Source organism: Passer montanus, unplaced genomic scaffold (assembly GCF_014805655.1).
Source record: "Passer montanus isolate IOZ18808 unplaced genomic scaffold, ASM1480565v1 scaffold47, whole genome shotgun sequence".
NCBI classification, from domain to species: domain Eukaryota; kingdom Metazoa; phylum Chordata; class Aves; order Passeriformes; family Passeridae; genus Passer; species Passer montanus.
Genome location: NW_024369596.1, coordinates 3,828,690 through 3,855,551, shown reverse-complemented (window position 1 = coordinate 3,855,551; position 26,862 = coordinate 3,828,690). Strand labels below are relative to the sequence as shown.

Sequence of the window (26,862 nt, the reverse complement as noted above, 5' to 3'; positions counted from 1 at the left end):
GGTTCTTAGGGAGGATTATTGCCAACTGCTACCTGATGGAGGCACAGAATCTGTCTCCTGTGGGAGTGTATCCACAACCCCCCGTGTGCAGGATAAACCCCCGTGTGCAGAATGAGCTGTTTTACAGAATATTGCTGCTGTTACCTCAGCCATGGTCTGTGAGCAGGGAGCTGTGCAGGGCAGCGAGCTGGGAGCCGGGGCAGCTCAGAGCTTTCACTTTCCCCTGGCCAGAGCAAGCCCAGAATAAAAAGCAAAGCCCTTGGAGGTCTCAGTGGAGCTTAGGGATTAGCAGCCAAGTCCCTTGTCCTCTGAAGCACATCCTTTAGCAAAGAGATTGTTGGCTTTTTTCTCTTTTTTCCCTGGTTTGGCTGTTCTCTTTTCCACCAGCTTTTTCACCCAACTGCTCTGGAATGGGGTGGTTGAACACCAAAGGCTGGTGTTCAATCAGAGGGATTTTTCAAATCTCTCTTGCAGAGAGGACTTCAGCCACATTTGTGTTTCACAGGCATGAGCAGCATGGCTGTTTGGTTCAGGAGTTAATTGGGACTTTCCTTTTCCATGTGCTGTATTTTGCACTTCACATTCCATCTTACAAAGGCTTATTCCATTTTATTGGACTAACTCATTCAATCCAACTTCAGAGTCTCTGCCCTGGGGTTAGTTGGTAATGGAATGGTTGGTTTTGGAGGTTTTTTTGTAAGAAAGACTTTCCTGAGGCAGAGATGAAATCACAGAACCGTGGAATCCCAGAATTTGGGTTGGAAAGGATGTTAAAGATGACCCAGTCCCACCCCCTGCTGTAGCCAGAGACACCTTCCACTAGTCCAGGTTGCTCCCAGCCCCAGCCTGACCTGGAACACTCCCAGGGATGGCTACTGAGATTGACAAAGAAGGACAGGAACATTTAACAAAGTAAAAATAAAAAAAGACTATTTGGAACCTGTTCTGTCATTATAGAAGTGAGATAAAAAACTCTACTGGGAGCTCTAAATTGCTCTCAGGAGGAAGTACAGAGCCTAGGTATGCTTTAAACTCTGGCAATCCAGCTCAGGGTAACAGGATGAAGCTCTGCTGAGTCACAGAAATGTTTCTTCCTGAGGTTGCTTGAACAGATCCTAATGAGAAATGTGGGTTTCAGGGTATCTAGGATAATGTGTTGAAAATATTGGGAGCCTGGGAGCTTCCTACCAGCCCTTCTTGGGGAGAAAAAGCAATGGAGCTGGGGAGTTTTAAAGCAGGAAACTGGATGGGAATGTGCCAGGTTAGTTATGCCTGGGATTAAGAAGATGAGCTTAAGTGATTAGTTTATTTTTATCTGGCTGGGTGTGCTTCCTGAGCACAGCCTTCATTCTGGCACCAGTCAGCAGCACTTCTGTGAGCAGGGTAGTTTGGAGCTCTACCTAGCTAAGAAACAACTTGGAAACTCTTTTCCAAACCAGTCTTTAAAAATTGGAGTTTTCTGTCTCCAGACCCCTTTGAGCTTTCCACCTCTGGAAAACAGAAGTAGATGTAACTGCTGGTGTGGTTTGCCAAAGTCACAGTGTGTAATTTGGCAGCACAGAGGGGCAGGGGCCACGGGGTATCCTCTTTGGGGCTTGAGAACCCTTTCCCCTGCTGCTGAAATTCCTCACAATTCCTTGGGAGCAATGCTGCCATTCCCAGGTGCCATCATTCTCTGGCTGTGTTTCTCGTGCAGATGAGCATGTTAGCTCCTGTTCTTACTCAGGCACACTTTAAATGTGGCAGATTGGTGTTTTGGACTCATTTCTCCTACCTGAGCTGCACCATCATCAAGAGCTGACATTCTGACACAGCAGTCTCCTTGCTCAGCACTGTTTCTGGGATGTAGGAATGTGCCCCTGTTGATGGAGTGACCAAACTATCCTTTGTCCCCTTAAAAAGGAAAAAAGCCCAGAAGTTTCTCTCCTCAATTAGGAAAAAGACACTTCCTAGGACCTGAGGGACTTGACCTCAAACTTAAGGATAGCCAGTTGGACAGAAGCCAAAAGGTCCTGCCTGAGCAATCCACTAGAAAAAGAAGAGAACAAAGGAATTAATAACTTTTGTGGGGTGTTTTACCAGGAGCAAGAGCCTCTTGCACCTGACTCGGGTTTTCTCTGTAAAGAGCTTTGTTATTTTGCCTTTTATTAAAACTTTTCTGTTTCCAACACTACCACAAAAGCCATCCTGATTTTATGCCTTCTAAAGTAGCTGAGCTATCTTAGGTGTAATATAAATCTCCAAGAGCTTACAAGACCTGGCTTGAAGAGACCAATATATATCACTGGGAATGGCTGGACAATCAGTGTGAGCCTCCTTGTGTGGAGGCAGTGAATATCTAGGATAGTGAGTATCTAACCTGGCTTCCTTTTCCAGGTATTACCCCTGCCTGCTGCCGGTTGTTTCAGAGCCCTGTGAGAATGCTGTGCCACTCAGGTACCCTGTGAGCTTGTCAGCCAGCCCGTGCAGTGCCCTGCAAGCCTTAGATTCAGCTCCTTTAGTCCCCCTGGCCTGGCAGAGGATTGCTGGTTAGCAATCTCCATGAGCCACGAGCTCTGAGCATCCTCACCCTCTGCTAACAATGCTTCACACATAGCCTAGGCAGCAGCTGGAGGCTTAGGTGTTCCTCTCCTCTCTCACTGTGATTTTCTCCCAAATGTGCTGGTCATTCCTGCTTTCTGGAGCTGGGAATTCATTGCTCACATCTGGCTCTGATAAGGAACAAGCTGCCATTGTCTGACCATCTGTGTGTCCATGGGGTGGGCTCAGGGAGGCAGTGACACTGCTCTGTGTCTTGTGGGTAAAATGGGGTTTGGTTCGGCCAAAGTGAGCTGGGAGCTTGCCAGGCCATGAGTAGAGCAGGAGCTGACCCAAGAGGAGCTGAGACAGCAGGAGTGCTCACCCTGGTAAGTGCTGAGGAGCTGCTGGCCCCATGGCTCTGGTTCTTCTGGCAAATAACATTTTCAGGATTAACACAAACGGTGATGTGGGCAGAGGTAAGTTTGTGGTGGCAGCTGATTTAGTCTCTCCTGGGTGCATATAATCCAGGGGGTTCATTAAACTAGAGAAAAGGTTCTCTTTTCACAGGGGACTGGAGAGGGGGTTTTAATTTTTCCGTGCTTTTAGTTGGAAGATACCAGAGTCCCCAAACATTTGGGATGGCAGTGATGAGATGCAGCTGCTGTTGGAACATGGGTCTGGAAATCAGCTATGTGCCCTCCTACTGCAGAACAGGGAGATGTTGAATTTCCTAAGTTAGGGCAGTGTTTGTGAGAATTGTGAATGAAAACTTGCCTATCCATGACTTCAGCAAGAGAGTTTCATGCTCTGTGCCTGAGCAGTGGCAGTTGTAGAGCGAGGCACAGTGGCTTGGGGGTTCAGGGGGAAACAGCCAGTGAAATGGATTTAAATTTGGGAAGGTCTCCCAAGTGGCTTAGAGCCTTCTGAACAACTTCTGTGCTCTGTAGGACCAAGAGAGTGGCTTGCTTGAGAAGCAAGCTGGTCCTGCTGGGTGAGGTGCAATAGAGCCTTCTGAACAACTTCTGTGCTCTGTAGGACCAAGAGAGTGGCTTGCTTGAGAAGCAGAGGGCACAGCTGGTCCTGCTGGGTGAGGTGCAACGGGTAGGACACATTCCTTCCCCAGGACTGGCTGCTCACACATCTCCTTTTCTCATCCAGGTTTAACTGGAGCGAGCTGACCCCCCTGGGGCTGTGGGGGAGGACCCTGGGCCTGCAGACAGAGAACTCCCAGTTCCTGCTGGAAGGGATGCCCTTCCGCATTTTCGGGGGCTCCATGCACTACTTCAGGGTGCCCCGCGAGTACTGGGAGGATCGGATGCTCAAGATGAGAGCCTGTGGCCTCAACACCCTCACCACGTGAGTGCCCTCCCTGCCCAGCCTCTCCACTGGGCCACAGTGATGTATTTCCATGCTTCTTATTGTGGGAAAAGAATAGTGGGGCCTCAGTTTTTCTCTGAGCTCACCTTTCACCTGCCTTTCAGGTATGTGCCATGGAACCTGCACGAAAAGGAAAGAGGCAAGTTTGACTTCAGTAAAAACCTGGACCTAAGGTATGTGGCACAGCCAGCTCTGTTATGAAATACTCCTCTTTGGAGGGGAGGGGGTGTGTGATGTTTGGGTGAAGATGTCATTTCCAGATGTGCTTTGATCAGGCAATGGGGACTCCTTCCTTTCTTCCCCTTCCTCATCCTTCTGGAGTTCCCAGAACTTAATCAATTTACCACCAATCCAGTGTGGTTAATTCATCATGCAATTCCCTTCTGCTTTGCTACCTAAATTCAGTGGTGATTGGAGTATTAGGGGTGGGGGTTCTGCAGCAGACAGTAATTCCTGTGTCTGGATCCCCAGGGCCTTCCTTTCCCTGGCAGCTAAAAATGGGCTGTGGGTGATTCTGCGCCCTGGACCTTACATCTGCTCCGAGTGGGACCTCGGGGGTCTGCCCAGGTGAGTGTGGAAATTGTTCACTTCAGGGAAGCATCAGGGACAAGCAAATCCCAAGCTCCTGATCACACAGTTGAGGCTCCTTCAGAAGAATTGCTTTGGAATGGCTGGCTGCTTGATGGGGATATTTATTTTCTGTGTTCCCAAGGCAGCTCATTATCTTATGGAGCTCTTCTAATTATATATATTTTTAGTGTGTAAAATAATAATAATAGTTTTGTGGTATAATGGTTACAGCAAGAAAATAGAATTGCAGGAGCCAATCTTGCTGGTGCACCTTGACTCTGCATAACATGGACAGGATTTGCAGCTTGGTGTAAGAATTTGCTCCATCTCAGCTCCATTTTAAAAGTCCTACTAGAAATCTGCATTGTACGGCTGGCAGTAATGAAACCCACAACTTTGCCAGCCTCCTGTTGTGTTTTCCCTGAAGAACACAGCTGGAGGAGGCTCTGGGAGCTCTGGGACTTGCCTGGTTCCTGACTGGAGCCAGTGCCAGGTTACCACTTGTTTTCCTTACTGCACAGAGCACAAACCTCAGTGGAGATACTTGGGGATTATTTTTTTAACTTCTCACTTTTCACCTGCCTTTGGCATCAGAGTTGAGGTGTTAGTGACTTACACCTGCGAGCTGAGCTCCTCATGACCAAAGCCAGAAGCCACCTCCAGGTTAGATTATGAAAAGTGCATCTGTTGTCAGTTGTTTTCACATCACCCATGTGGGTTTTTTATCTGACAGATTAAAAATTCTAATAAAGAGCAACTATTCCCATTCTCAAGAGTACTATTCTCATTTTCCAGCTAAAGAGGAGATGATTTAAGTCCACAAAGCCACATTTAGCAAAGAGTTGAATATTCTTTGGAAAGATACTACTTAAGACCTCATTTTACTGAGAAAAGGAAGATACAGGCTCATTCCCTGTAAATTGTAACAGCATTATATTGTTCTGCTCTTCAACAAATTGCCCTTTTTTCTGTTAACTCCAAACAGAACCCAGCCTTGTAAATCAGCAGTAGAAATAGTGGGAACAATTACAGATATCTTTTGTTTGAGAAAGGCTTGGGATTTTTTGAGGGAGCACTTGGTTGTAGAGTGCCCTTGGGAATGCAGGGAATTCACTTTAGAGTGATAAGATTAACCCTTGAAATATTATTGATAGAGATGGTGAAATGAGTTTGGGCCTGAAATGCAAAACAAAAAGAACAAGAAGAGATTGGGAATTGGATTTATTTGAAAGTGGCTGATGGACACGAGGTGTCATTCACAACTCAGGGTGTCACCGTGAGCGCTGCCGGCTGACACCAACGATCCCTGCCCAGGTGGGACTTGGTGCCGTGGCTGAAATACCTCAGCCTGACTGGGCAGGAGTGTCTGACACATCCCCTGTGCTGCTGTTCCCCAGCTGGCTGCTGCAGGACCCCGAGATGCAGCTGAGGACGACGTACAGGGGTTTCACAGAAGCTGTGGATGCCTACTTTGACCACCTGATGCGCGTTGTTGTCCCTCTGCAGGCAAGCACTGACTTATTAAAAAAAATAGATATTGATTAGTACCAGTATCCAACTGTGACAAAGACTCTAACAGTTTAAAGTTAGAAAGTGTATGTTTAGTGTGGGATAGCTCCCAAATACACACTGCAGTTTACAGGTGATTACAGAGTCCTTTTATCCATACAAGTGTTGAATGCCCAAAATACAAATACAGATTCATCATTTTGGTACATCCCATTCCCTGCTTCATATGCTAATTAGTTCAAGAGCTATTAAGCATGCGTAGTTTGTTGCTTAAAATGGGTCTTTGGTCCCTTTCTTGGGGAGGGGTCCCAAAATGAGGAAGTAGATGGAGTCTTTCTCATTCTGACCTTTCTACCTTTTCAATGCAAATATGACAAACGAACCTTTGGTAGAACTCCTGTTCCCTGTCTTCAGTTGGTTTCAGAACAGAGGAGGCCCACAATTGTCTTATGTTACTAAAAGCTATTTATCAGTTTCTATATCCTTCATTATAAACCCAGCTAACCAAACATTGTGTTGACAAGCAATCAATTATTAGTTAAGTACTTAACTTCATCAAGGCCTACCTATTTATTTTAATTAACTCCAATAAAGCTTATCTCTAACTAAAATCTTAGCTCCTTTAAAATTTCTAAATTCCTCAAAGTTTATGTTTCAGCACCATCTGGTCCCTCTGCAGGGCTGGGAGTGGTGACAGGGCACTGTGGGCTCAGTGTGACAGAGCAGAGTCAGGCAATAACCAAACACTGCTACAAAAATGCACCAGTTTTGCTCCAGGAATCAGCACAAGCTGTAGTTTCCTCTGGCAGTGTGGGAGCATGGGAGGGTGGAGCTGAATCCATCTGATGCTGCCAGCTCGTGGGATTTTGGTGCCTGTGGTTGGAAATCATTCCTTTTCCCTTTTTGTCCCCCACAGTACAAGAAAGGAGGTCCCATCATTGCAGTGCAGGTGGAGAATGAATATGGTTCCTATGCCAAAGACCCAAACTACATGACCTATGTCAAAATGGTAATGGTGGCACATCTACTTGTTTCTCTGTCAATCTCTCCCATAAATCTCCTTCCCTACAGTGTTTTATTTTTTTCTGAGTGTGGTTTGAGAGACTCTTGAAAGCACCAGCTGCATTTTCCTTGGATGTTTCCTCCAGGAGTGGAAGAGTTGGCACATGACCCTCTCAGTGCTGATAAATCTGTGTTCTTACATCTTCCAGAGGAGAGGGAGACAGGGAGCTGGGGAGTGTCTGTATTGCACAGCTGGCCTTGAAGCAGCTCTCACCTGCAGGTCCTTTTTTGCCTCTCCTAGATGATATTTGATAAAGGTTTCCCTTTGTTAACTTTCCTGGCAGAAGAGTTGATGGGAACAAGTCCCCAGCATGCTCCTAAACTTGTGTAATCTGGGGCTCAGCAGCAGGCAGGTTAATTTGCCTAATGCCTCCCTTACCCCTGTCAAAAAGGGATTAAACTGTGCCCTGGCTGCTCTGAGTCAGGGGTAAGGAGTTGGCCCATGCCCAGGGAGGCTGGATTATCCTGGTGGATCTCACAGCAGTCTGACCTGCTTGTTTGCCCCCAGCACCAGTGCAGGGCAGGCAGATAATGAGATCTGCAGTGTGCCTCACAGGGTTTGTTGTTTCATTTCTTCTCACTGAATGCTGAAGGGTATTGCTGCACATCAGGGGGGTCACCCATCCAGGCCTGCTCTTCTGCTACAGGATTATGGGATCCTTCTGAAACCCTTTGGGTAGCCCTGAGCACCCTGAGGCTCAGCTTGTCCCATTGCTCAGGGTGTCCAGAGGCTCCTCAAACAAACAAATCCATGGCAGGAGTGCTAATCTCCTTAGGGCTGTGCCAGCTCCTGCACCAACTCCAGCTCGTGCCGTGGTTTAACTCTCCTTACAAGGTTAAATATAAAGTTTGTACACAAACAAATTAGAGATAATGGCAAACAAGTGGTTTTCAGAGCCCTGAATGAAGGGGACACAGAGATCCTGGGGGTCTGAGCAGCCTGCAGGCTTGGCCTTGCTTTCCAAGGCTTGGTGAGGAAAGAGTTTGTGCTGTCTCAGACTTGTCAGGACAGAGCTCCCTGCCAGCCTGTGGGTGTATTTTTGCAGTGCTGTTTCATCATATTCTGGGATTGTGTGCAATTTGCATCTGAGGCAGCACAGAATAGTGGTTGGAGATGGAAATGTGGGAAAGCAGGATTTGCAGGGCTTTGTTTTTGGTTGAGGTGGGATCTGATGTGAGGTGGGGCTCTGAGTCTTTGTTCTGTCTGTGGCAAGGTGATTAATTCACATCTAGCATCTGTGACCAAGTTGCATCTTCCTGGAATTAATAAACTCATTAAAAAACACCCACAGCTCACACAAAACCTCAACTCCCCGTGCTTACCTTCCTAAAAGTGACAGGATGTATTGACATGGCCCTTCCCACTCAGAACTGAGCTTCTGTTCCTGCACTCTGGGAGGCACTGAACGTGTGGCAGCTCTGCTGTTCCTCTGTTTTGCATTTACACTCAAAAGGAAGGGAAGAAACCTAGCATTAATGCAGTGCTCAAAGAATTACCTTGGTAAAATTGGTTAGAAATTCCAGTTCCCTCAGGCAGCTGAATTTTGTCTGAATCCAGCATCTGTTCAGGTAGAAATTTGGATGGGTTGACAAAGTCACCAGCTTGTCCTGGCTCTGGGCTGGGTTTGTCTCTGTTGCAACATTTCATGCCCAGGTCTGCTCTTAGTGCAGGCAGGGACAATAAACAAAGGTTTTACCACATTTCACAATTAGTAATCTGGACTGAAAGAGACTGAAGCCTTGTTCTCAGAGCTTCTGGAACTGGAGGAGTGACTTCCAATGGAGGTACAGTGAAATGAGTGGTTAATTAACAACTGATCTCTAAACATCAGCCACTGTTCTGTTTAGGACCAGCTGCAAGAGATCAATCCTTGGGAGGAACCTTGTGTGTGCAGGTGGATTTTAAAACCTTAGAGTCCTGTTTCCTCTAGAGCTGTAACATTGAGGAACCACTAAATTCATTGAGGAACCACTAAATTAATTTATTTTTGAAAAGCATTTGTACCTGAGCTGTCCTGTGATGGTGTTCCTTGGAAAATCAGCTCTTCCCTCTTTGCAGCTCCCACTGTCAGGCAGTCAGAAGCCTGAGCTGCTTTTCCTTTCCTCCCTCCACCTGAATCCCTCTTGATGAAAGCAGTGAAGCTGTTTATTACCTTGATCTCAGAAGTTAAATCCTGAAGTTGGATGCATCAGTGAGAAACCAATCCAGCTTTCTAAAACAAAATAAGATTTTCCAGTGGTCTTTAAGCTGGGAGAAGTAGGCTGGGAAGCTTCAGGAGGAATGGGAGATGTCACAGGGACAATATTTATTACAAGGCACTGCCAGACAGGCTGGCCCCACAGAAGGGGATGCTGCAGTGCTTTAATATCCTGGGAAATGCTCCACTCTGTTAACACAATGGCTTTTGCTCTGTTTGACCTAGGCCCTGTTAAACAGAGGGATTGTGGAGCTGCTGATGACCTCAGACAACAAGAACGGGCTGTCCTTTGGCTTGGTGGAAGGAGGTGAGTGCTTGTAGAGCTGAGGAAGGAAAACAGGACTTGAATTCACCCTCTGCACCCCCTGTTTGTGGCAGGAGGGACCCCTTGGCTGGATGGTGCAGCCAGGACAAACCCAGAGGGGTTAGAATGGTTTATTTTCCACATGAAGTGTAACACTGTGTGAAGGGATGGGCATCTGTACTTTCCACTGAGTCAAGAGATGGCAGCACCCAGCATTTCTTAATATTTCACCAGACTACAAGGCTGAAAATGCTATTTATTGCTTCATTTCAATAGATACTAAACAAGGTCCTCAGCAATTACTAGCAGTAGTAACTCCTTCCTAAGGCAGATGCTTTGCAATTAAAAAGATAAGGAAAAAAGGTCCATTAAAACCTTGATTTTGAGTTTTACATTTAAGCACTAAATTTAGTAGTAGTTTGTGGGGCAGCATTATCTTCTCAGCAAGCTTATTTTGGGGTGTAAAGCCTTAGGTGGGTGAAGGAGGGTGTCAGATATGTAGAATGCAGAAGGATGCCCATTTCCCTTTTATAAAGTATAATTCTAGTAAGTTTTTAAATACTGCTTAGCACCCTCCTCTTTTTTCCTGTGAAGAAGTGGAGGTGCAGCTGCTTGAGTTCCACTGAGCCCTAAATCTGACTGGTTGGGGCACTGATTCTCAGAATTTGGGGTAATTTCAGCTGGGATTTACTCTCTTCTTGGCCTCTGCTCTCTCCTGTGTTCCTGCCAATTGCCTGAGGTGTAACTGCTCCCCAGATTTAGTGTTTGCAGAGTACAGCCTTTGAGTGCTCCTGTTATCACTCAGGTATAAATAATGTTAAATTTCCAATCTCAGGCACAGAGATGTTAAAGGGAAAGACTTTCCCCTCCCTTTTTTCCCCCTCCTTTTGCTTAGCTAGAGAGGAATGGCCTTTGAGTGCTCCTGTTATCACTCAGGCATAAATAATGTTAAATTTCCAATCTCAGAGATGATTAAAGGAAAGGACTTTTTCCCCTTCCTTTTGCTCTTCCATGTCAGCATGAGAGGGATAAATTCATTTACTGAGTCATGGGCCTTCACCAGCGCGGTGAAAAACTCTTGTGGATGTTTTTGGATGTGCAGCAGTTTTCAGCTGTGACCACACAGAGTCACTCTCTGCCTGCCACTGAGCTGTCAGGAGAAGGAGAAATCCCTGCCTTGGCCTCATCTCCTGAGCCCCTCCTCTTTGGAGTGTCCTGTTCTGCTGGGAGCTCTTTGATCCCAGTTTGCCTTTGGGATGTCACAACAATCTGTTAAAGCCAGCATGTCACTGATCACAGAATCACAGAATGACCAAGATCACTGAGTCCAGCCCAGCCCCAACACCTCAACCCAACCCTGGCACCCAGTGCCACATCCAGGCTTTGTTAAACACCCCCAGGGATGGTGACTGCACCACCTCCCCGGGCAGCCATTCCAGAACTTGATCCCCTTTCTGGGAAAAACTTCTTCCTGCTATCCAGCCTGTGTTTCCCTTGGTGCAGCTGGAGGCTGTGTGCTCTGGTTGTGTCAGTGCCTGCAGACAGAGCCCAGCCCCAGCTGAGCACAGGCACCTTTCAGGAGCTGTGCAGAGTGAGGAGGGCACCCCTGAGTCTCCTTTTCTCCAGGTGAGCACCCCCAGCTCCCTCAGGGCTTCCTTACAGATGTGTGGTGCAGTAGTGGGATAACCAGGGCTCCAAGTGAGGAGCAGCAGGGTGGTGAGGAAGGGGTTAAAGGAGATGCAAGATTCCCTCCCCATCCCTGGAAGTGTCCAAGGCCAGGCTGGGCAGGGGTTGGATCAGCCTGGGTTAGTGGGAGGGGTCCCTGCCCTTCCAGGGATGAGTTGAAGGTCCCCTCCATCCCAACCCAATCTGATTCCGATAATCCTGAGCTGATCTGACCTGGTGAAGCCCTTCTGGGAGCTGATGGGTGACAAAGCCTCTGCTGTCCCTCCAGACCATGGTGGGATGCCCTGTGTGTGGGTGTGGGAAGAACATCCCATGGGAAGGATGAATAAGGCTCTGGGGATGGTTCTCTTTTCCATGGGGTGCTGTTAATGTGCATGAAAAGCAGAGCTGGGCATGTTCTCCTTCAGAACTGCCAGCTCATGTATTACATCAGTGCTAAATCCACGTTTTATTTTGTTCTCCTTTCGTGTTTTCTGTGCTGAATTCTCCAGCTCAGCGCACTACATAGGTCAGCCTATTAAAAATCAAGGTATAAATAGTGAGAAGTGAGCTTTTCCTTCTGTAAATATTCTGTTTGAAGTGCTCTGCCTGACACAACTGGGGCTGGGTTTGATAGCAGCTCTCTTGTTAGAAGTCAATTTTTAATGCTGAATCACATCATCGCTGCTGCAGAGTTTGTCTGGGAGAAATATCAGCGTGACTGAGGGCTGGGAGATACAAAAATGCTTGAAATGCTTGCCAGGGGCTGGCACACTGATCCCAGATTAGTGTCTCCTGTCCTGCAGGAGGTGTTCCCTCTCAGAATCACAGAATGACCAGGTTGGAAGAGACCCTAAAGATCATCGAGTCCAACCCAGCCCCAACCCCTCAACTCAACCCTGGCCCCCAGTGCCACATCCAGGCTTTGTTAAACACCCCCAGGGATGGTGACTGCACCACCTCCCCGGGCAGCCATTCCAGAACTTTATCACCTTTCTGGGAAAAACTTCTTCCTGATATCCAACCTGTGTTTCCCCTGGTGCAGCTGGAGGCTGTGTGCTCTGGCTCTGTCAGTGCCTGAGGAGAGAGCCCAGCCCCAGCTGAGCACAGGCACCTTTCAGGAGCTGTGCAGAGTGAGGAGGGCACCCCTGAGTCTCCTTTTCTCCAGGTGAGCACCCCCAGCTCCCTCAGGGGTTCCCCTCAGGGTTTGTGTTCCCAGCCCCTCTCCAGCCTCGCTGTCCCCTCTGGCTGTGCTCAGTGTCCCCAGCTCCTTCCCAAGCTGAGGGGCCAGAGCTGGGCACAGCACTCCAGGTGTGACCCCAGCAGTGCCAGGGCAGGGCAGAGTGACCTCCCTGCTGCTGCTGCCACTCCACTCCTGAGCCAGGCCAGGAGCCACTGGCCTTCCTGGCCCCAGGGCACTCTGCTGGCTCCTGGCCAGCTGCTGTCCCTCGGGTCCCTTTGTGCCTGGGCACTGTCCAGCCACACCGTCCCCAGCCTCTGGCATTGCAGGGGTTACTGTGGCCAAGTGCAGGACTGGGCACTTGGGTTAATTAAACTCCATCTTGTCAGACTGAAGTTACTCCAGAGCCTGAGGACGGGCAGAAGCCCAGAGAACTCTTCATTCCAGCTCTCTGTGGCTCTCCTGCCCTGTGGCTGCCCTGGCTCACCCCCACAGACTTGACAAGGTGGAGGATATTGCCTGGGAAGGGATTCCTGCAGCTAGAGCCTGGCAGAGCAGTGTGCCATCCAGACAGGACTTGCTAATAAGTTTGCCTTTATGTGGTGCCTTTTAAGTGAGGATCTCCAAGTGCTTTACAGGCTCTAATTAGAGCTGGTGACACCCCAGGAGCTGCTCTGATGCTCTGTCTCTCTAATATCTCTGCACATTAGAGCTGAAAGATGGCCTGGGAGGATTCCACTCTGCTGTGGTTCACTTGGATCCTGCATGGCAAGTGAAGGCTGTGATGGGGACTTTGTGAGGAGGTTGTTTTGGGGGTTCAGAAGGTGTTGCACTTCCCTCCTGCTGGGCTGAGGAGATGATCCCCTAGACATTTTGGATGAGTCTAAATTAATGCATTTTTCCTTTCCCACTAGCACTGGCCACTGTTAACTTCCAGAAGCTGGAGCCTGGGCTGCTGAAATACCTGGACACAGTACAGGTGAGCTGCAGAAACTCTTGGTTCATCCATGTTTTCCAGCACTGGAAGTGAAGCTCTGATACTCTCTGTGGGATTTGTGTGTTGGTTCAAGGCTTCCTTCTCATGAGGCCAAATCCTCCTGGAATCAGGGAAGGAGGATTTAAGTGTCCTGTTATCCTTCTAAAAAGGCTTTTCATTGTTCAGCTGTCAGGGGTTAGACTTCTTCAGGTGATACCCAGAGCATCCCAGTGCACAATTGTCAGATCTCTCTTGAATTTCCATCATCTTTTCCCCAAACTCTTTCACCCTGGTGCTGTGGGTGCTGCAGCTGTGTCTGTGCACTCTGATGGCTGTCACCTCCAGAGCCTCATTCAGGGTAGATTTATGAGGTTTTACTGTGTCACTTGAGCATTTTTAACCCCTCTGTGCTGTCAGAGGTGTGCCTCAGGGAGGGAATTAATTAATGAATGAACACTTGGTGTGAACAGTGTCCTGATTGTGATGAGGTTTTGGGGTTGGTGACAGGTTATCTCTCTCTTTACCCCCTGTGTCCTCTTCCCTGTGCTCTGCTTGCTGCAGGTGAAGGATGTGAGCAGGGGTCTGCCCCCAGCCCTGATCAGTTCTCTTCTCACCTCTTGGCTTTTGCCTGGCTGAGAAGGGAGCCCTGCTGGCATGCTGGATGTTCAATCCTACAGCTTGCATTTGTTTTCTTTCCCTCTGCTGGCAAAAGAGGCTCTGCTGGAAGTGCTTTCACCTCCTTTAGGTCTGCCAAAATTGCCCAAACCTTGCAAATCAACAGAAGGTGGCACTTTCCCCACCACATGTGGCCCCAAAAGAGCAGCTCCTCCTTTGCCACACCAATTACGAGATAGGAAGGGTTTGTAGGGGTTATGAAGCTGTTTTGTCTTTTCCTTGTCATGGGTTTTTGTTCCAGAAGGTGATAAAATCCCTTCTTTGACTGGTTCACTGGGGATGGATTGATTAAATGTATTTCCAGGGATGTTTAGATGATTACAGGCAGTTGTTTTCTCCTAATGAAACACGAGTTTCTTTAATGCCACTTACCTCAGCCAATTCCTGTGGCATTGGAATCACAAAACCACCTGGAATGAAAGCCCAGGAGGCTGGAGGGGCAGCCAGGCTGAGCACACATTGCCCTGCCCATGCCACGGGCACAGGAGGGATCCTGCAGGGCCTCAGGGATCTGCCAGGCACTGACAAATGGGAAGCAATTGCTCTGTGTGCAGAGCCTTTAATGAAGACCTAATTCCTGCAAATTCTTCCCTGCCAGTGCCATATGCAGCATTAAAAAGGCATTAAAGCAGCTCAGGTCTGCTGCTGTACCTTGGCAGGCACTGGCTGCCCTGCACCTGCAAGCTCTCAGCTGGCAGTGGCGTGGCACATAAGCAGACATTTATAAATGTGTGTTTTTAGCAAGAACTAAACACTGACAGTTGGTTTGTCCCTCTGCTACAGCTCTCTGAACAGCAGCATCCAGCAATGTTTGACAGCACCTGATTGTGTGCTCTGTGCTTTGTGATTAGCAGAGGCACAAAGCTTTGCTTGCCTGTTCTGGGCATTGCTGGCCCACAGCTTCTTGTTCCTCCCACACCCAGAGCTCCTTAGGTGCCTTTTTGGCTGTGCCACTTGAGAAGAAAACCCTCCTGTAAAACCATGGCACCACCCTGTTCTTCTAAGCCTTCTGATGTTTACAGCCTTGTAATGGAGTTTCTCACACGTTTTATGTAAATAATTATTGCTTTTACATTCCTCTCTGGAGGAGGAGAAATTTGATAGACTGTTGGTTTGTCCAGTGTCATTGGAGAGGTGACAATTTCATCCTCCAATCCACTGTCACTTTTGAAAGTCTATAAATATTGGAGTCAGGAAATAAATTTCCCTTCTTCTTCTTACCTTGGAGTCCCAGTCTCCGTGTTGTTTTATTTTGTTTTTCTCTTGACAGAAAGACCAGCCTAAGATGGTGATGGAGTACTGGACTGGGTGGTTTGATAACTGGGGAGGCCCTCACTATGTCTTTGATGCAGATGGTGAGCACCTCGTGGGCTCAGGGGGGTTCTGCTCTTCGGCCTCAGGGATCTGTGCCTGCTCTGCCTCAGCACCTACGGGGTTAACCTGGTGCTGTCCGGGCTCAACCTGCACACAAAACAGAGTGAAAACACCCAAAAATTACAGAAACTGACCCAAAATTGAGTGAAACCGACCTGAAACCACCCAAAACTGAGAGAAATTGACCCAAAACTGAGAGAAACTGACCTAAAACCAAGATAAACTGACCCAAAATTGAGTGAAAATGACCCAAAACTCTGGGGACCTGTGCCTGATCTGCCTCAGCACCTGCAGGGTTAACCTGATGCTGCTGGGGCTCAAATGACAAAAAAACGAGTGAAAACACCCAAAAATGACAGAAACTGACCCAAAATGGAGTGAAACCGACCTGAAACTGACCCAAAACTGAGAGAAACTGAACCAAAATTCAGTGAAAGCTACCCAAAACTCTGGGGACCTGTGCCTGATCTGCCTCAGCACCTACAGAGTTAACCTGGCACTGCTGGGCTCAACCTGAGCCTGGAAACTACAAAAAACCGAATGAAAACACCCAAAACTGAGAGAAAATGACATGAAACCACCCAAAACTGAGTGAAACCGACCCAAACCTGAGAGAAACCACCAAAAATTAAGTGAAATCCGCCTGAAAGTGGCTGAAATCCACCCTAAACTGACAGAAACCCACCCAAAATTGCGTGAAACCACCAAAAACTTCCTGAAGCTGACAAAAAAAAAAACCAAACAGAGTGAAAATGACCTAAAACTGGGGGAAACCACCCAAAGTTGAGCAAAATCCACCCAAAATTGAGTGAAAACAACCAGAACTGCATGAAACTAACCTGAAACCCACCCAAAACCGAATGAAACTGTCAGGAAAATGAATCCACAAACACCAGAGGTTGATGTCAAAAAGGAGACAGAGGAGTCCTGGAACTTTATTCCAATAAAGGGAGAGCCCATGGGGCATTCCCCTGGGATCTCTCCAGTTTTTGGAGGACTCAGCCTCCTTTTATCCCAATTTCCCAGGCACATTTCCCTCTCTCTTCCCCACTGGCTCACAGCCCCTTGTGAGTGCAGCACCTTCTGCCGGGTTCAAAGCTCATTTGGAAGGTTACTACTGAAAAAACAAACCCGCAGGGCACCTAAAGAGCAGCGAAAGCAGAGTTGTACAGGACTGGTTTAACGACTCTCATCCTCCTGCGATTGTCTTTGTAATTGGGTCATTAGGAGTCTGCTGAGGAGTCCTTGCTGCTCTTCTTCTTAAAAGCAAAATTCCTGCTGGAGGCCTCGAGTTTTACCCCTTTGTCACCTGGAGGAGAGGATTATTTGAATGTATTAAATATTTAATTTAGTATTTAATAATAATAATAAATAAATTTTGTATTTAAATGCATCAGTAGATGTGCTGCCCCTTACTGAGGGCACGATGCAAATCCCAACACAAATCACTGTGACTGACAGGAACGATCAGAATGTGTCTGGTTTGAATTCCTGGCCCAGATTTGTGTCTGTGGCCTCCTTGACACTGCAAAAAAATCTCCTTTTTTTTTGCAGAGATGGTGAATACTGTAGCAAGCATCCTCAAAACAGGAGCATCCATCAACCTCTACATGTTCCACGGAGGCACCAACTTTGGCTTCATGAGCGGGGCGTTGGAAGCTGATGAGTACAAGTCAGATGTCACCAGTTATGGTGAGTTTGTTGTCACTGCCCTGCCTGCCCTGGGCTGGTGACAGTCACCAGCCACACTGAGGAGGGATCAGCACAGCCACTTTGTCCTGAGAGATGAGTAGGACACAGCCCAGAAGTAAATAAAGTGGGGTTAAATGAGTGTTTCTAATTCCCAGCCATTCCACAAGTGGGGGATTCCCTTGTTCTGAATTGTAAACAGAGCTGTCACAGATGATGAATTGATATCTCATTTTTCTAGGGAGGCATGATGATCCAAAACACCATTTTTTAATTTTACCAAGTCAAATTTTACTATAAATCTCTTTTCATCTCAACAGCCCGTGGTTAAAATGGTTAATTGTTGACTTTATCCTGTGTGAAATTCTGGATATGTGCAAATTAGATCTCTGAAAGTGTGAATGGCTCTTCTCTAATTTAAGGAATTTTGTGGCTGTTTAGTGATGTTCACTCAGATTAAAGTGTACAGATTTCCATACTCTAGACAATGCCATGAAAATTGTGCCTGAGGCTTTTATTTCTTGCATGAAGCCATCCCAGAGCTGCTTTATGTTTTTAAAACACGTGCTGCTCTTCTGCTTTTCCAGATTATGATGCTGTGCTGACAGAGGCTGGGGACTACACATCCAAATTCTTCAAGCTGAGACAACTCTTCAGCATGGTCATTGGTAATTACCCAATTACTAATTGGTAATTACCCAGGAGCCACAGCATTGTTCAGTCAGGGAATTACTGAAACTGGTCCTTCTGGGGCTCTGCTTGGTTGGGAATTATTGAAACTGGCCCTTCTGGGGCTCTGCTTGGTTGGGAATTATTGAAACTGGCCCTTCTGGGGCTCTGCTTGGTTGGGAATTATTGAAACTGGCCCTTCTGGGGCTCTGCTTGGTTGGGGATTAAGGATGGGAGGTGCAAAGGAGGTCTGGGATGGAGGTATCTTGTATTTAAGGGAGGGATCTTGAATTTTCATTGTCTTAAATCTTTGTTCCATCTTTGTTTTTGCCCCTCAGGCCAGCCCCTTCCTCTGCCTCCCATGATTGAGAGCAAGGCCTCCTATGGTGCCATCCTCTTGCACCAGTACATCTCTCTCTGGGATGTGCTGCCAGCACTTTTACAGGTAGTGACACCTCTTTTACTGCATCCCACACCTAAAAGGCATCAACTTTTAGAGCAACTTGTGCTCTGCCTTATCCCAAAAGGATGAGGTTGGGGGATTTTTTTACCAAGGATATGCAAGAGCAGCAAATCTTTTATCTCAGCTTTGTCACTGCTCCTTCTGTTCTCTTGGAATTGCACTTTTGCAAGTCCTTGGCTCCTTTTCCTGGTACTTTGGTCAGGAGGGATTTTGGGTTGGACCAGAGCTGGGAGGCTCTTCCCTGTGGCAGAGTGAAGCACCTGCTTTAAATGAGCTGTCCCTGCAACACTTTCCAGTGCTGATGCTCAATTTGCTTCTCCTCTGCAGCCCATCAAGTCAGAATTCCCTGTGAACATGGAGAATCTGCATCTGAACGACAGCATTGGGCAGCCCTATGGATATGTGCTCTATGAGACTGTCATTTTTGGGGGGGGACACCTGCACACCAGGGACCACGTCCGGGACCGGGCACAGGTAGGGCCACGGGGCTGGGAGGAGGCAGGGAGTGAATGGGGAGAAAACATGAAATGTCCACTTCTCAGCTGAGCCCCAAACCCGTGCAGCTTCTAACTAAATGTCCAGTTCCACTTTGCTAAAACTTGTAACATCTTTAAACATCAGAATGTTGAATGTTCCGAGAATATTTTGATTATTTTATTGCACTGACAGTGGCACAGTTATGGACACTTGAGTTCTAGGCTCAAGCAGAGACATTTTCCTGCCCAAATCCAGCTGGAGGGATGCAATTATGGCATCATTGATGAGCATTGCTCTGCTCAACTTCCAGTTGCTGATTTCCAGTTCCACTTTGCTAAAACTTGTAACATCTTTAAACATCAGAATGCTGAATGTTCTGAGCATATTTTGATTGTTTTATTGCACTGACAGTGGCACAGTTATGGACACTTGAGTTCTAGGCTCAAGCAGAGACATTTTCCTGCCCAAATCCAGCTGGAGGGATGTAATTATGGCATCATTGATGAGCTTTGCTCTGCTCTCCTGTGCTCTGTTCTGCAGGTGTTTGTTAACACCATGTATGTGGGGGAGCTGGACTACAACACAGTGGAGCTCTCCATTCCTGAGGGACAGGTAACTGCAGGGGATTCTCAGGGTGTGGATGACAAGGTCACTGAAGAGGGAGGAGTCTCAGAAAGGCTCCTCCTCCTGACCCAGACTAGCTTGGTACCCTGATCAGACACAAATAGTGGGATTTCACTGCCAAGTTACCATTTGGGATTGAAAAGTGGGGTCTGAATGGTTTTCCAAGGACAAAATTCAAGTTATTTTGGCCCTTTCTGCACAAAATCTGCCAGCCTTCTTACACAGCCACAACCTTGGGTACCTGTACCCTGTTACTGCAGATTAAATCTCTGCAGGCTTCTTCCTTAGCACAAAGCAGGTTTTAAGGGGCTTTGGAGCCTTTTGGGTCTGGAATGTCTGTCTTTAGCTCTGAGAGCAGTTTTACCCTGGCAGACCTGGCACTAAGAGCCATGTATTGATTTGGCACATTTCACCAGGGCTCTGGTGGCTGTGGGAGCAGGTGAGGGGGTGGATGCACTGTTGTACTTAAGGCTTGTGGGAGAGTTTATGGCATGAGCCTGTCCTGTGTCAAACTCTATTTCTGGCTCTGTGGGTGCTATTACAATGGGAATTCAAAATTCAAGATGAAAAAAAAAAAACAGCCCAGAAATCTGTGCAAAGGCTGTGAGTTCCTCACTGTTTTCACTAGAGAACTGTGGGAAAGGGAAAGACAGAAACTTGTACAGATACAGCAGGGTTTGATCTGCAGGAGCTTGGATTGATGTAAAAATAAAGTACACACATTAATTAGGAAAACCATAAACTTATGTTTCTATAGTTGTAAGTAACAATATGCTTTAAGTGAGTGAGAAACTGCATTGGGTAAGACAGTGAAGGGTTTGCAATGTAGGAAACTATTGGGTAAGATAGTGAAGGGTTTGCAATGTAGGAAACTGTATTGATAAGATGCTGAAGGGTTTGTAATGTAGCAAACTGCATTGATAAGATGGTGAAGAGTTCATAATGTAGGGGTGTGGTTGTATAGAATAAGCTAAGTGTTTAGAAGTTATAACAGAAGCATCTGTGTGGATGTGAGACAGAAACCTATTAAGTAAAAGTATCTGCAGTGCAGTAGAAGTAAGGAAAGGTGGGAAGTTAGTAAAGCAAAATAAACCTTGTAGCATCTGTCCGTTAGATTAAAAAGTTATGTATTGTCTTGTAACAAAGAACTTGTCACTACTTTATAGCCAGCTACTTACTCCTTTAGAATCTCAGCCTCTGAGACTGATGTTTATCTAAACAAGAAATTCTTAGCCCAAGGATAGTCCCATTCCCTCATTAAAAAGCAGCAACAATAACAGAGAACTTGAAATTAAATGTATAAATGGCAGCTGCCAAAGGCAGTGGTGCCGTTTCCCCCCTCAGCACCTCTGCAGGGCTGGTGCAGCTGATGCCTGTCCTTGTTTGTTCCCAGCAGGGCTTCAGGCAGCTGAGGCTGCTGGTGGAGAACCGCGGCCGTGTCAACTACGGGCTGGCCCTGAACGAGCAGAGGAAAGGTGGGTCTGCCTCTGTGCTCCCAACCCTCCAGGGACCCAAACCCTCCCAGGGACCTCTCAGAGGGAAATGCTGCAGCTGAGGGCCCAGGTGCTCTTCAGCAACTTGTGGTCCTCCCCATGATTATTCCAAAACATTCCAGGCAATGTTTGTGTTTATAATTTATTGTCAGATATAAAAGCAGCTCCAGATTCAGGTCAGCTGTCTTGGAGTCCTATAACAGTACAGAAGAAGGACTTAGGAATAGGCATAATTGATGTCTCAGGTCTCTGCAAACCCCATCAGTGTCACGAGTTTCAGTGTTGTTCAAGGACTTTGCAGGCCTAACATGGGATGTAAATCCAAGATTCTGTCCCTGAAAGTCTTTGCTCCTGCTGCTACACAAACTTGTGGGCAGTCAAACTACAGGAGCTGGCTCTAAAACTCCCTAGGTGTGTCACATTCTGCTGAGGAAGTGTGGAAGGTTGTCAAGGTACATCAGTGCCTAAATCACTGTGACATAATTAAAGTAATAGATATTTCTTTGTCTAAAAATATTAAGAACCTTAAGAGCCATAAGGGCTCAACTCTGCTGCACACATCACAAATACCTGGAAGCTTTTTGAATTAGCCACAACTGTGACTGTTGCTTTCTTTTAAAACCAGCCTCTCCAGCACAGCTCTCGTGGTGCTGGTCAGGACTGGGAGTTGGTGGGAAGTGTTGAATGTTCTGAGAATATTTTAATAATTTTATTCCCACCTGCACTGACAGTGGCACAGTTATGGACACTTGAGTTCTAGGCTCAAGCAGAGACATTTTCCTGCCCAAATCCAGCTGGAGGGATGTGATTATGACATCACTGATGAGCATTGCTCTGTTCTGCAGGTGTTTGTTAACCCCACGTATGTGGGGGAGCTGGGCTACAACACAGTGGGAATGTGTTAAAAAACAGCCTCACCCCTGTCTGGGGTGATCAGAGGAAAAGCAGTGGCTGCTCAGTGTCCTGCACCAAGGTTTATTTTATAAGGGTACAGCTAAACCCAGGGCTATCAATGAATCTTGCTCTGCTCTAGGTTTCCTAGGTGATGCTCAGCTCCCTTTCTCTTGCTCTGTGAGCATATTACTTCACAGGGAGGGAAGGAAAATACCTTTTTTAATCTGTGTTGTCCCTGGAGCGGTTGATATTGGAGAATCACACCATTTAAAAGCTCACACAATGTCAGGAGGAGGGAACTGCATCCCCTGGAGCAGAATTGACTGAAATGCTCAAGCCTATCACACACAGTGGTGGAGCTGGAAGGGCTTGATTCTATTTTAGTGGGAACTATGTGCAAAAGCTCTATAAAATAGATTAATGGAGTTAGGCACGTGACTCTATCGATTTTATTTAATGCAGAAACGTTGCATAAACCTCAGTGCTGCCCAGGCAGCCTCAGTGCTGTGATTAGCAGCAGGCTTTGCCTGCTTCATGGAGAGCAACTTCAACAAAAGGCTGCTAAAGGTGAATGACTTCTTCAGGTGCCTTAAAATCCTGGGATGAAAAGCCCAGAGCAGCCCTGGGCGTTGGTGCTGGCTCAGTTATGTTTTGCTGTGCCTGTTAGAGAAGTGATTGACTGCTTTAAAAAATTCTGTGCACGGTCAGCTCCAGCCCCACAGTCCCCAGAAGCCCCAGGTGCTCCTGTGCCAGCACATCCCAGGGTGTTCTGCTGGGAGGGAGAGGAGGGAATGGAGAGGGCACAGTTTAGAGATGCTCCCCACTCAATCTGCATGAGCAATGGGACCATATGGACTCTAATTCCATTGCAGAACGTGGCTGCTTTCCATCTCCTGCTGTTCCTCAGATTCAAATAGCAAAATCCATCAGCTTTAGCTGTTCCTCAACTCCTCATTACCCCCATTGCTCTCACAGGCTTAATTGGTGACGTCTTCTTGAATAAAACCCCCTTGAGGAACTTCAAGATTTACAGTTTGGAGATGAAACCTGCCTTCATGAAAAGGTTTGTGGGATTTTAACCTTTCTTTTTTTCCTCCTTCATTTCAAACCACCTTCTTTCCAGCAGTGCAGTGCCTAATGGGGAGCAGCTAAATGAGGTAACAGTAGGGAGGTGGATTTTTGCACTGATAGTTTTGTTGATACTTTTGCCTGAAATAGTGCAGGAACTGGTGCCAGCTGATCCATTCCATCATTTAGGGAGAAATCTAATCCCATGGTGCAGGGTTGAAAGATTTCCTTGCAGCAGGGTGAGATCAGGTAGGTAAATCCAGGCTTATCCAAAGGGAAGGATCCCCTCACACCCACATGTTGGAAATTTTGGGTCTTTCTGGAAATTACCAATCTGGCTGATATATTTAGTAATTCAGCCTGGCAAGGGATGGATTAATTCTAGAAAGCTACTGATAGTGCATTAACAATCCAGATGGCTCCCTCTCTTTTATGTTGTTTTGCTTTAATTCAAGGGAGGAAATTTAGCAGGGGGATGTTGAAGAGCCTCTGTCAGCACACAGAGAAAACCTCAGCAAATGTTTCAGGCAGCAGATGCCCTATGGACTCTGGCCACAATCCAGAGACACTCTTTTCAGTGATGTTTTTAATACCAGCAAGCAACTTATGTGCATCCCCCAAGACATCACAGCTGCCCCATTCTGTGTAGGAGGGAGAGAGAGAGGCCACGTTAAACCCAAAAGGCTTTTAAAAGGAAAAAAGTGCACATTCTGAAATGCCTGAGGGCAGTTTGACCAAGTGCTGAGGGACTACCTGAAGGATTCTTATTGATGGGGTAACTCACAGCCTTTTGGACTGCAGGGTGTTAGAGGAATAGTTCCAGTGAGGAGCATTAAAGCAAGTGAGCTGCCATGGCCAAACAAAAGCAAGATTAGTCACCACTACCCTCAGCTCCTGGCTGCTGACCAGCAGCACTGAAACACAATCAGCTCACAGTCCCCTCGGGGGAGGAGGGAGAGGAGTGTTGTGAAAGGAGCTGTCACAGGCTTTTAGTTGAATAATTCAGTAGCAGCCAGGCTGCACTGGATCAATAACTTCCCCCAGTCCAAGAGATGCAGTTTGTAAGGGCTGGAGGGAACATGTTCTTACAGCAGCTCAAGGCTTCTGTGGGATTCTGCTCTCCTTATTTCCTCTTCTGCTTGTGCCCTGCTCCCAAATTGTTGCCACAGGTAAGAAATCATGTCAGATTTCCCCTAATTGCTGCACACTTGCAAGGATGTTTGTGTTCCTCACCAGGAGCCGTGGCAGGAATGTCTGGTTTGAATCCTGTCAGTTCTGCAGTCTCCTTTAGCAAGCCCACAGACATTTCAAGCACCCTGGCAGATCTGAAGGATCCTCAGCAGCCAAAGCAGAGCTTTTATCCCAGAATGGTTTGGGTGGAAGGGACCTTTAAGATCCTCTCACCCCACCCCTGCCATGGGCAGAGAGCCCTTCCACTATCCCAGGGTATTCCAACCTGGCCTGGGACACTTCCAGGGATGCAGGGGCAGCCACAGCTTCTCTGGGCACCCTGTGCCTCAACCCTCACAGGGAAGAATTTTTTCCTAATATCCAATCCAAACCTGTTCTCTGCCAGCCTGAATCCTTTCCCCTTTGTCCCGTCACCACTCACTCTTGTAAAAAGCATTTCCCATTGAAGCCCCAGAGATGGTGACAGCCCCAGGTGTCCTCCTCTTGCAGGCAGCGTGGCCTGCCAGGGCTGTGGGTGCAGGGGACAGGCAGTGGCCCCTTGGGCTGTGTGACGTGTCCCTCTGTTCAGCTTGCAGCACGTGTCTGGCTGGAGCACGGTCCCGGATTATTTCGTGGGGCCGGCGTTCTTCCGCGGGAGGCTGTGGATAGAGCAGCAGCCACAGGACACCTTCCTGAAGCTGCAGGCAAGTCCTGGTTGTTCTTGGTCAAGTTTTTTTTTTAAAAAGCTGGTTAGAGAGACTTGTGCAACAGCTCTGACTGATCTCTGTGTCTGTAGCCTCCCCCTCTCTCTCAGGGAATTGTTTTGAGGATCTGCTCCAGGTAATTCTGCTCAGTCTGGAGAGGTCCTGTGAGAAAACTGACCCTGCAGAGCTGCCAGTGACCACTTCAGTCCTTTTTTACTGGCATGCAAATGCTGTTTTCTGGTTGCAGAGGAGTAATGGGCACAGAAAATAAAGGAGGGCCTTGTTTTATTCCTGTCTTCCTCAGTGTGACATGGAAAGAGTCACTTCTTTGTGGCCATGGCATGGGAGTTAGCATTCCTGTCATGCTTCTGTTGGAGACTGCACAGAACTTCAGATGAGGTTTTAAATATTATTAAACTTCCTCCTCTGATTTCCCTCCCTAAGAGCCAACCTTGTGCCCAGCCTTACTGTCCTGCTCACTTTCTCATGGATTGGGAAAATTATATTTGTTGTAAATCAGGCCAGCCAGCAGCAGTTCAGTTTTTCTGTCACCTGGGAAAGAGGTGAGGGCAGATATTCCGTGCTTGGGAAGGAATAAAGGCCTGTCTGTTCAAAAGGAAGAAACTTCCTATACAAGCACGAATCACAAATTGCACATTTTTGAAAGCTTTATCCTTTTAATGAGCACATTAAGGATCACTCCTGTTCAACAGGGCTCATTTAAATGTTCCTGGCTGCAGGGATTTGCACAGGGAAAGCAAGCAGAAAACCTGCAGAAAGTGGCTGGAAAGAATGCAAGTGTGAAAGCAGATTTGGTTTCCTGTGGGGATGCTAACGAGGCAGCAGAGCTGCATCAGTAATTTCATGTTCTGCCTTGATTCCAGGGCTGGGAGAAAGGAGTGGTGTTTGTCAATGGTCAGAACCTGGGAAGATACTGGAAGATTGGACCTCAGGAAACTCTTTACCTTCCTGGGCCCTGGCTAAGGAGAGGGGGCAACGAGGTGAGAGGCTCTGCTGGGATTGCTCTGTGCCTGTTGGGGTTAAAGGTCCTTGTCCCAAAGAGGCAGACACACACAGGACAGCAATTACCCTTTAGCTGAAAGCCAGTGCAGTAGGGGGGAAGGACAGTGCTGTCTCCTAAGAGCTCTGAAAACGAGGGAAGGTGCTGCTCTAAAGCTGGCTCTGGCAGCCATTAAAGGGTGACAGGGATGGCAGCTGAACTTCACAGCTCTGCCTCAGGTTGGAAATCAAGACAAACCTGATGTGATGCTGCTTCATCCCTGCAGAGCCTCAGTCCCTGTTCAGGCCACACTGACTGAGCTCTTGAAATGCTTCCTTCCCCTCCTCCTAAGAACATTTGCAGCCCCCCAGGCTTTGCAAGAAGGGCTTTTCTGTCTCCCTGTGCAGATTGTGATCTTCGAGGAGCGCACGGCGGGCCGGATCATCCAGTCCGTGGACATCCCTTACCTGGGACGGACCCAGTACGTGGACTGAGAGCTGCCTTCCCACGTTTGGCTCAGCCTGAGCACTCCTGCTTGGCTCAGCACCTGGGCATGCTAACCTCCACTCCAGCCAGGGCAAGGATTGGCCCTCTGGCAGTGAGGTCAGAGGAGAGGACAGAGAGGAAGCAGCGCCCTTGTTCCATGGATGGATGGATGGATGGATGGATGATGCAGCTCATCCCCTGCCCTGCTGAGGCCCCCAGCCCCGATGGCTGTGCATGTTCTGCACCATCTGGTGGATGTGGGGGAGTAAAAAGGTGCTGGAGGCAGGTGAGAGAGAGAGAGAGAAAGAACTGAAGCCATCTGAACCAGAAGCTGAGCTCAGCTTTCCAAGGACTTCCAAAATGTGCTAACGTTGGCCTCCTCGTTCTTATAATTAGGTAGGGAGAAAATAGTTGGTGCACATGTGAGTAATCAGGTGTGGAAAACCATTTTGGTGTGCTTTGAGGCAGATTTTAGCAAGTCTCTGCAAAAAGGCCATTAAGTGCTCCCTTGTTGGAAGGCAAGGTGGTTGTCAAATGACTTTTAATTTCAGGTTTGTTTTCCACCAAGTTTTATTATGGAGGTCATCTCTCTCTCAAAAGGAAAAAAAAAAGAAAAAATTAAAAAGTGAGATGTGTTTTGTCTTCTGTCAAATGTATCATTATGTTTCAAGCCAGACAGGAATGAGAATTTGCAAGGAGGAGAAAAGAACAAGTG

General features: G+C 47.5%; 1 protein-coding gene across 1 annotated transcript; it reads left to right on the top strand.

The window, feature by feature from the left end:
- The first annotated feature begins 2,372 nt into the window (after positions 1-2,372).
- Positions 2,373-26,782, top strand: LOC120508371 (beta-galactosidase-1-like protein 2). The gene is made up of 19 exons (XM_039721899.1): positions 2,373-2,436; positions 3,679-3,876; positions 4,002-4,070; positions 4,369-4,464; positions 5,865-5,973; positions 6,893-6,985; positions 9,462-9,543; positions 13,300-13,364; positions 15,307-15,391; positions 16,965-17,102; positions 17,687-17,767; positions 18,107-18,213; positions 18,559-18,705; positions 19,249-19,320; positions 20,726-20,807; positions 22,695-22,782; positions 24,547-24,661; positions 25,546-25,662; positions 26,069-26,782. Exons 2-19 carry the CDS (start codon positions 3,767-3,769, stop codon positions 26,153-26,155), a joined length of 1,743 nt encoding a protein of 580 aa, XP_039577833.1. The 5' UTR covers positions 2,373-2,436; positions 3,679-3,766; the 3' UTR covers positions 26,156-26,782.
- The last annotated feature ends 80 nt before the right edge of the window (positions 26,783-26,862 follow it).